This window comes from Rutilus rutilus (genome assembly GCF_951802725.1).
Source record: "Rutilus rutilus genome assembly, chromosome: 25".
NCBI classification, from domain to species: Eukaryota; Metazoa; Chordata; class Actinopteri; order Cypriniformes; family Leuciscidae; genus Rutilus; species Rutilus rutilus.
In genome coordinates, this window is record NC_140229.1 from 78,542 (window position 1) to 89,159 (window position 10,618).

At 37.3% G+C, this 10,618-nt stretch overlaps 1 protein-coding gene across 1 annotated transcript; it reads left to right on the forward strand.

Annotated features, from left to right (window-relative positions):
- The first annotated feature begins 783 nt into the window (after window positions 1–783).
- LOC311285469 (uncharacterized protein) lies at window positions 784–9,017 on the forward strand. The gene is made up of 5 exons (XM_084401115.1): window positions 784–2,149; window positions 2,277–2,325; window positions 8,095–8,136; window positions 8,377–8,418; window positions 8,516–9,017. Exons 2-5 carry the CDS (start codon window positions 2,307–2,309, stop codon window positions 8,737–8,739), a joined length of 327 nt encoding a protein of 108 aa, XP_084257241.1. The 5' UTR covers window positions 784–2,149; window positions 2,277–2,306; the 3' UTR covers window positions 8,740–9,017.
- The last annotated feature ends 1,601 nt before the right edge of the window (window positions 9,018–10,618 follow it).

Genomic DNA, 10,618 nt, shown 5'->3' on the forward strand with positions numbered 1-10,618 from the left:
CAACCCCTTCCCTGTTCTTCCACTGATCAAGAAATGGTCAGATCAAGTTCTGCTCAAGACCTCATATGTGATGATCATACTACAACACGCAATCCTGAGATGCTTCAGAGTTTTAAGAATACACCAGCAGTGTCTTCTTATGAACGGTCAGAGACTGACAATGTGCCAAACCCCCCACCAAAAAACAATTCTACCCACAAAAACTACTGTTATGTCTGCAAAAAACCTCAGTCTAAAATTGCCCGCCACCTTAAAAAGCATCAAGACAGTGCCGCATTCTTGCTCCCTAAACACTCCCAGGACAGAAAAAGGTTACTTGAGAAATTATGAAACAGAGGCAACTATGAACATAATCAAGAGGTTATGGAAAGTAAAAGTGGACCACTGAAAGTTAGAAGGCGACCAGGAAGAACAGAAACTGAATTGAGTACCAAAACATATGTTCACTGTGTATACTGTAAAGGCCTGTTTGTTCGCAAGGAGCTGTGGCGTCATACACGGAGATGCCCTTCAAAGATGTTTTCAGAGTCTGAAGCAACTGGTAAGGCCAAAGTCTTAGTTTTGGCTGATATTGCAGAGTCAACATTCTCCCAGGCAATATCTCCAGAGGTGTGGAAGATTTTGGGAAACATGAAGAGAGATGACATTTCATCTGTGGTTCGAAATTATTTCCTCATACTGCAGTTGAGTCAGTGTCTTTACAACAAGAATGGAAGTGATCCAACAAAATCCGAATACATCAGACAGAAGGTTCGGGAAATGGGCAGACTCTTGCTCAGCTTAAGAAAAAAATACTCCATATTTAGTTTCGAAGATGCTGTGAAGCCAAACAATTTTTACAAATTCATTGAGGCTGTGAAAGATGTTGCTGGCTACGATGAAAAGAGCCACTCATATAAGACACCAAGCCTTGCGCTGAAGTTAGGACACTCGCTCAACAAGATCGGTGACATCATTCTCTGCAGGGCTATCGCAGCAGAGGATGATGGTATGACAAAAGCAGCAGAGCGATTCAAACGACTGTGCTCAAGTGAATGGGCAGAACATGTCTCCCATGCTGCTCTTGCTACTTTGAGCAAATCAAAGTTCAACAAACCATCAACTATACTGTTCACACATGATGTGCAGCTTCTCCACCAGCATCTAGAGAAAAAATCAGCTGATGCTTTTGAAAGCCTAAAACATCATGAGTCTTCACAAACATATGCAGAAACTCGCCAAAGTGACACTTGCACAAGTAATAATGTTTAATAGACGTCGTGCAGGAGAGGTTCAAAAATGACGCTTGAGTGTTTCAGGAAAAGAGACCAGACTGAGCTCCATGATGATATCGTCGTCAGTCTCTCTCCATTTGAGCAAAAAATGTCCAAGCATTTCAGCAGAGTGGAAATAATGGGCAAGAAAGTTTGTTAACAATTTTGTTAAACCCTGAACTTGTCAGTGCAATGAAACTTCTTGTGGACAAGAGAGATGCATGTGAAGTAGACAGGGACAACCCCTTCCTATTTGGAAGACCAAAGTGCTCACCCACCAGCTTCTTCAGAGGACAGGACTGCATCAGGCTTTTTGCAAGTCAGTGTGGTGCAAAGCACCCAGAACATCTCCGGTCTACACAGCTCCGTAAGCAGGTGGCAACAATGTCCCAGGTTCTTAATCTTAAGGATAATAAGCTTGATCAACTAGCCAACTTTTTGGGCCACGACATTCGGGTCCATAGAGACTAATTGCAAAAATTTCAAAGCTGCTCTTGGCAATGGAGAAAGGAACTCTTGTCAATTTCCAAGGAAAGTCTCTAGATGAAATTGAGATCAAAGGTATGTGCATTATTCTATATGATAATAGTAATGTTACGGTATAGTAACAGGGCAATTCTAAATTACATGTAGAGAAAAACTTTGAAGCTAATTAGGTTACTCAGAAAAGATGTGTTTGAGGTGAATGAGTTTTTTTTTTATTTTTTATTTTTTTTTTTGAGTACCTCTCATTTCTTTAGATAAAGGAAGTTGAAGAATTGTATATGTGCACTAATGCAGGTGTGTGGGGATGTTTTTCATATGTTTTTCTATAGATGAAATTGATCTGGATTTAGATGAGGAAAAAGGAAGCGATGACGACAATGAAGAGTCTGAGCCTGTCTCTGGAGTAAGAGGTATGTAATGAATTTAATTCCAGTGAGCATCAGTGGTATAGTGTATTCACTACTTCAGGTTTCTGATTATCAGAAACCAAGTATTTGGGTTGTCAAGTTTAAGTATGGTTTCATTTTCTAAATGTAGGAAGCAAAGAAGGGATGGAGTTGACCCAGGATGAGACAAAGTTCCAACGGTATGTTATAATGTATATTTATATATTTACCAGGGCTTAAAAAAAAAAATCCAACCCTACATTTCTGTTCATGCGTTCCTTGTACAACATTATCGTTCCCGAGAATGGCTTGAATAGAGACAATACTGGTTAACCCTCTGGGGTCTAAGGTGTTTTTGGGGTCCTTGAGATGTTCTGACCTGCCCTGACATTTGTGCTTTTTTCAGTTGCTGGGTGCAACTATGAACAAAAAAATTACACACTATTTAGCACAAACAGGGCTACCATAATATGTGAGTAACAAGAATGTACATGTCTGCATTTTTGAGAGAATAATGTTTATGCATGGTTATTGAAAAAACTAAAAACTAAAGTTTCTGAAATAAGGCCATAAAACACATTCTAAATATGTGCCAATAAGACTTTTGTCTAATGGATGTCATCACCTAGTGTTTTTTCTTCAAAATGATGTGAAAATCACCCTGCCTTATCATTCACATAACACAATACATTGATTTGAATTTTGCAAAGCACTTTCTGTTTGGAAAGGCAATATGCGGAGTGGGCGTCACAGATCATGCATATTTAGTGGCTCACACCTGAGGAGACAATGGGGCCTGCATACTTAATTAGCCATTCATTCAGGTGAGCCACTGAGCCACAAGAATGCAAGAGCAACAGTTGGAAGCATCTCAATTCTTTTTTTATTTTTCTTCTTACATATTGTGCTTGCAATTTGGCCTATAATATCCAAGGAAAACATGTCTAGTAATTGTGCAGTTAATTCTCATACTGTATTTTCAATTTTGGAATATTTATCCTCTCCCCAAATTTGTCACTAATAAAACACAATAAAAATTATTTAAAGAAAAGGCTTATATTTACCTTTTAATAGTTTGTTTACATCTACCTTGTAAATATATTTTTTTATTAAAAAGGTTACAATTACAACAACAATTCAAGTGTAATCTTTCTTTGTAAAAACTAAAGTATACATTTTATCATACATATTTCAAAGTTAAGGATTTGATTGATTATTTGATTACTTTATTTTTGACAAAACATACTATATTTAACATGAGCAAATATTGGCAAACAAAAGCTTATTTGAGGTGGCAGATATTTTACAGTAAAAATGTATAATCTATCCAAAACTAATCAACGAAATGTTGTCTTTCATATATCTGTAACATAGGTCTTTCATTTTTATTATAAGAAATATAAATGTTAATTTGCAGTTTAATACGTTGCTTATACAAATACATTTTATTTCAACATATTTCTGTCGATTTTTACTCAACTCAGTATAGCAATACAGTTTGCTAAAACATCATCATTGATTCACACAGAGACGCAATTTAAATTTAAAGTGTCTTTTTGCGAGCTGTGATAAACAGCGCACATCTCTGCCATTCATTCATTCACAGAAACGCGATCACAGTAACTTGAGAAGGAAAAAAAAACTTACTACATATTCGGATCCTCTCTCCTGCAATACCCGCACTCGGAGGTAGATTTTCCATTATTATTATTCCTCACAGCGCTGCCAGATGGTGTAAACACGTAGGCTACAATGATATGATTAAACGTGTGTTTTCTCGAGCTGATAGCCTATGGGGGCGTTCACAGGTTTGCTTGGATTGCCTCAGTAATTTGCGTTTGAATAGCACGCGCTCTCCGTGGGCGGGGTCACATTACATTTGAATTAGCTCTAATTAGCTCAACTGGAATCGCTCTCTCTTAATACAGATTTCACAAGATGAGAATATTTGTTTTTTATATAAATTACCTCATTTAAAAGAAGATAATTCAAGCTTCATGCCTGTGTGTCTGTATGCCTGTTTGACTGAGTATTCGCTGAGTTAGTTCATTTTCGGATGCGTTTCAGAATGGTCTTCACTGACAGAGAGAAGGCAGAGCTCGCATCACGTTTATTTTTCTTTATTTGGCGAAAAGCACAACACTTTGTTTTTATTGTGAGTATACACAAAAATAATACACATTTAACAGAATCGATTGATGTATGAAACTTGCTTGTAATATCAAAGTCAACAGAGCAAAATTAATTTCTTTTGAACTGAACTGAAAAAAAGCGAGCCTATCGCGCCGGCGCGATTGTCGACCTCAGGGGGTTAATAACTAATACCAGTAAATGTATTTGGGTTGTCAAGTTGGGTTGTGGGAAGCAAAGAAGGGATGGAGTTGACCCAGGACGGGACAAAGTTCCAACGGTATGTTATGTATATTTATATATTAACCAGGGCTTAAAAAAATAATAAAAAAAATCCAACCTTACATTTGTTCAACGGCTTGATTAGAAACCATACTGGTTAATAACTAATACCAGAAATTGAATTGAACTTGATGCTAAGAGCTTGTGAATAAACCTCATAACTCAGTGCATCCTCAAACTGTCGACAAAACCTCATACGGTATCTCCACCTACTCAGTCGTTAGTGAGGTGCGCACGCTTTGGAGACTGTCTTGTTTTCAATGCAAGGTTTAGTAAGGAACTGGGATCTGTTCTTCGTACGCCGCAAACTCAGTTAGTGGGATTTGATTGTGGATGATTTGGCATGATCTTGGATTGTTTGGTTCTTCAGTGCTCGTCTGGACTTGCTGTCATAGTGTTGCTATAGTGGTCCGTAACTTAAACCTGCTCAGAAGCTTATTTCATGTAAACCGAATTAGATTGCATCTTTTTAAGTGGGGTTGATACTTAAAATATGTCCCAACCACTGCTACTTTATTAGTTCCTTTCTGAAACTGGGGCAATAGTAAAATAAAATAATAATAATGATATAAAAATTTATTTGAAAATTTAGTTAAACGCCTGTGTACGAGTCAGAAGTATACTTTGCAAGGCTTTGCGTTAGACTGTGGTAAAAAAAAAAAGTATACTTCCGGCTTTAGTCTGGTGTTGGTTGGCTAGTCATAGCCAATGCAGACTCTGCATAGCACTTTAATAATCTTTAATAAGATTTTGGCCAAATGTATTAAACAAAAAACAAACCAAGCACCCAAAACACAAAACATCGTACATCTATTTGAGCTTAATTGACACATGAAGAGTCTGGCCATACATCTTTTTTTTTTTTTTATAAATTTTTTATAACTAATTGTTTGAATGGCAGCAGTTAACCTGCAATTTTAGCTGGTTTCAAAACACCTGGATATTATCTGCCATGGTGACATTTCCTCAGACAAACTTCTGAAATCCAAAAGCTAATGCCAGCATATTGACATGGCGACTAACCTATCTTGACTTGACAGCTGAGCATTTGCATTTCACTCACTATGTGTCAGCGTCAGCATAGGCCATACTATTTGAATTCATGATTGACTGACAAATTAAAACATTAAACAGAACAAAAAATAAATAAAAATTATATATATATATATATATATATATTTTAGTGGTGGGCCGTTAACGTGCTGCGTTAGCTCGAGACTCTTATCGTGTGATTAAAAAAAAATCGCCGTTAATCTATTCTCCAAGTTGGGTTGGGAGCTGCTCTATACTACACAAGCTATGATGACGCAATCTACCCGCGGCCGTGAGGTAAACCCGGCTGCAACGCATCATTCGTCATCATTTTAAGTAAACACGGCTGAAAGTGGAAGCTGGTGAAAAAGATCGGTTCAACATCCATTATTTGGACTTGGTTCGGATTTAAGTGTATGGGGTAACAGTTCGGTAAGTTAACACACGACTAATCCGTTCTACCACCTCAAATTCAAAACGAGACATGATATCACTGAATACCAGCGCGCGCGTATTATTCCCAATCATATATCTTAGTGGTGTAGCACATACTCTCTTGTCTGCGCCCGATTTTAAGAATCGTTGTTGTTTCTTTTTAACTGAAAAGACATCAGTTAAATTTGGGGTTTCATAAGCTCCAAGCCATAATAAACATTAGACCTACTTAAGTCTCTGCAGCTAGTGTACTTAAATTTCATTTATCTGCAAAATTGTTGTATACTTAGTTTTGCACAATATATGTTCTCAAAACTACATACACCCTTTAAAAAAAAACAAAAAAACATTTAGCAGTGGTTTAGCAGGGTCTGTGTAACCTGTTCTGAAATGGTTTTATCATAATCGTTATCACAAGAGGCTGCAATATTGTATATCACAATATGGATTTTAGGCAATATCGCCCATCCCTAATTGATAGCCTATAGTAGTTGATAATAACAGGTAGGGGTGCACCGATCCGACTTTTTCAGTACCGATACCGATGCCTGGGCTTTGTGTATCTGTCGATACCCGATACCGATCTGATACTATAGTTGAATTAATAATAAACTGTATACCTTCCACAAATACCTTCCTTGAAGAGACTAAAGGCACCAGACTTTACTAACTAAACATAACTAAGACAAAATAACAGATGTATGTAATGTTGTATTATTTATTTAAAAAACAATTGTGCATTCAAAATCGAAAATAGAATATAATCAAACTTCTTTAAATAAATGTCAAAAAAAAAATTTAAATGTAGCGGTGGAAACAAAAAAACTGTGTATTGGTCAAACGTGTCACACCACCATCACAAACATGACCTGAATGCTCACTTAATCAGCAATGGCAAATTTAAATGTCAGTTTTAATGATCATTATGTTTCATATTTTTAAAAATGAAAACAAAAAGAAGCAGGGTTGTGTTTTATATTTCGTGTTGTTATAAATATGCAGTAAAGATAATCAATGTACGCGTTTGCCTGAACCACATTTATGTGGCCATTAATATGTTTAAGATTTTTTTTTAAATGAAAAGAGGCAGAGTGGTGTTTTATAACATACTTCGTTTTATTGTTGGCTAAAATATACATAAAGGGATTACCGGAGTAGCCAGAGTGAGCTGAGTGACGCGATCAAGAACGCTGCTGTTCCATTTGCAGAATAACCGGACTCGCGTCCTCTCGTCCTCGGGAGTTCGTTCTCCTGAGTCGAACTTGGCAAGTCCGAACTACCAAGGAGGACGCAAGTCTGAAGTTTGCGTACTTGGTATTGAGAAACGGCCTCTGGCTCGCTCCATGTTGCTTCTAGCATGCGACACGCGTGAAGCTGACGAATGACGTAGGTTCTGCTGCGACAACGAGAAAAAAAAAAGAAAAAAAAACCTGGATCGGCCCGTGGATCTGTTATTTTTTCCGATCCCCGATCCAGCTATTTTATCAGTATCGCGGCCGATATCCGATCCTAATATCGGATCGGTGCACCCCTAATAACAGGCCTACCTAATGTTGCCTACGGACGGTAACAGTACAGTAGTAACCTTTTACAGTCTATGAGTTGAACAGCTTTGAGAAACCTGTTCTCAAAGACTTTAAGTATCATTATTTGGGTAGCACACATATTCTGAATGCCTTCGGCAGAATTTAAATGAGCCATTTTAATCTAGATTAATTTCAAAATTAATCTAGATTAATCTAGATAAAAAAAATCTATGCCCACCTCTAAAAAAAATAAATAAAATAAATAAATAAACTAACTGGTTAATGGTATTTTCAAATAATCTTTTCTGGTCAGAACGAATAAACTTGATTTCGTTTTCATTTGTATATTCCTGTTAAAATTTCATTTTTTTTTCCCCCATTTTTGTTCTCATTCCTTGAACTGGCTCAGAGCCCTCATATTTATTATATTATATTATATTATATTATATTATATTATATTATATTATATTATATTATATTATATTATATTATATTATATTATATTATATTATATACCTGTTTGCCATGTAGAGAAGAGGAATAGTGTTGCTTTTTTTCCCTTAGAAAAAACAAAAATGGGCCTGGGTGAGGCTGACAGCTCCACAGGTATGTGTGTGCACATATATTTTAGATATTTATTTGAGAAAAAGGATACATGTTGATTTTGGGTTCATGTTTTATTTTTTATCTTCCACAGTAATTCAGTGTAAATGTGGTCCTTTTTGTGTTACACAGGACCAGAGACTAGTTTTCCCTGTGTGCTTATCTGCTGATATTTCACATGGTCCGAAACTGTTTGGATTGTAGGGCTGGAATACATTTTAATTGTTGCTTTTTACCCCTCAGGAAAAAGACAAATGAATGAGGATGAAACTGAGAACTCCAGAGGTATTTAAACATTTGGGTATATTAAAGTTATTCCAAGTATATACATATAGGTGTATAGGTATACATATGTGTATGTATATGATTGTTTGTTTTACAGAGACCAAATCGAGGAGAATTGTGAAAAGGCCATGGAGCCCAAATGAAGTGAATGCTGTCATGAAACATTTCAGAGTCCATATTTCAAAGGGACACCTCGCAACAAAGGCAGAGTGTGAGCAGTGCAAGACTGCCGAGGACCCTGTTCTGAGAGAAAGAACGGCCCAAAATATAAGGGATTTCGTGAGGAACCGAGGTTTGATGTTGAAAAAGAAACGTTCTTAGAGTTCTTCGAGAGATCAGTGTCGCCTTCCATTAATGTCTGTGGGTTTTGTTCTGTAAAGTTCTCTAAATGTTGTTGGGCCAGAAGAGGCTTAGTCAAGACTATATTTAGTGTTTAAGACATCCTTTTATTTACTTTTTTTAAAACACTGTTTTGAAAGAAATGTACAAATACATGCATTTACTGGAAGGCAATTTAAAGTTTTATTTCCAGTGTGTTGCTGAGGTCATTTTGAGGCACATTCCCTGATGCACTTTAGTCCCATAAATGTCTTCATTAGATCTCAGTTGTTGAGCCTTTTTTTTACCATTTGCACAAAAAAAAAGATTGCCCTTTCAGTTTAATTTTCGGTTTTATTGGTTGTCTAGTTGAATTTCTTCATCTAATTGCCCTTAAACTAGTCTTGTATGAAGTGTACAACTTGCTGATCTTTGATCACTGAATTTTCTCCAACCAGGTTAATTTTGCACCAAATGTGTGTATTTTGGCTGATATAGCAACAGCACATTGTAGCACTATTTCCTTAGATGTGCGTATTACTTTTACAGGTTTAGTGGCAGAAAAAAGATGCACAATCATTTGTGAATTCACTCTTTAATGTAGAATAGTTGATTTGGTTTAGTATGGTTAACTATAATACAGGTACTCTTGCTATGTGTGGAGTTAATAGTGATGTCCAGTTAAACCCAAAATGTCCTCGTAATCAAGGGTTAGTTAGGGTTGTGTGTGTGTTTGAGAGTGTGTGAGAGTGAGGTCCAGTTAAACCCAAAATGTCCTCTTAATCAAGGGTTAGTTAGGGTTGTGTGTGTGTTTGAGAGTGTGTGAGTGAAGTCCAGTTAAACCCAAAATGTCCTTGTGATCAAGGGTTAGTTAGGGTTGTGTGTGTGTTTGAGAGTGTGTGAGAGTGAGGTCCAGTTAAACCCAAAATGTCCTCTTAATCAAGGGTTAGTTAGGGTTGTGTGTGTGTTTGAGTGTGTGTGAGTGAAGTCCAGTTAAACCCAAAATGTCCTCGTAATCAAGGGTTAGTTAGGGTTGTGTGTGTGTTTGAGAGTGTGTGAGAGTGAGGTCCAGTTAAACCCAAAATGTCCTCTTAATCAAGGGTTAGTTAGGGTTGTGTGTGTGTTTGAGTGTGTGTGAGTGAAGTCCAGTTAAACCCAAAATGTCCTCGTAATCAAGGGTTAGTTAGGGTTGTGTGTGTTTGAGAGTGTGTGTGAGTGAGGTCCAGTTAAACCCAAAATGTCCTCGTAATCAAGGGTTAGTTAGGGTTGTGTGTGTGGGAGAGTGTGTGTGTGTGAGTGAAGTCCAGTTAAACCCAAAATGTCCTCGTAATCAAGGGTTAGTTAGGGTTGTGTGTGTTTGAGAGTGTGTGTGAGTGAAGTCCAGTTAAACCCAAAATGTCCTCGTAATCAAGGGTTAGTTAGGGTTGTGTGTGTGGGAGAGTGTGTGTGAGTGAAGTCCAGTTAAACCCAAAATGTCCTCGTAATCAAGGGTTAGTTAGGGTTGTGTGTGTTTGAGAGTGTGTGAGAGTGAGGTCCAGTTAAACCCAAAATGTCCTCGTAATCAAGGGTTAGTTAGGGTTGTGTGTGTGTTTGAGAGTGTGTGTGAGTGAAGTCCAGTTAAACCCAAAATGTCCTCGTAATCAAGGGTTAGTTAGGGTTGTGTGTGTTTGAGAGTGTGTGAGAGTGAGGTCCAGTTAAACCCAAAATGTCCTCGTAATCAAGGGTTAGATAGGGTTGTGTGTGTGTTTGAGAGTGTGTGTGAGTGAAGTCCAGTTAAACCCAAAATGTCCTCTTAATCAAGGGTTAGTTAGGGTTGTGTGTGTGTTTGAGAGTGTGTGAGAGTGAGGTCCAGTTAAACCCAAAATGTCCTCTTAATCAAGGG

Excerpts from the sequence above, each read along its gene's own strand:
- LOC311285469 (XM_084401115.1), top strand. Across the intron at positions 8,137-8,376 it reads TGAGGCTGACAGCTCCACAG|GAAAAAGACAAATGAATGAG; the intron begins GTATGTGTGTGC and ends TTTACCCCTCAG. Across the intron at positions 8,419-8,515 it reads TGAAACTGAGAACTCCAGAG|AGACCAAATCGAGGAGAATT; the intron begins GTATTTAAACAT and ends TTTGTTTTACAG.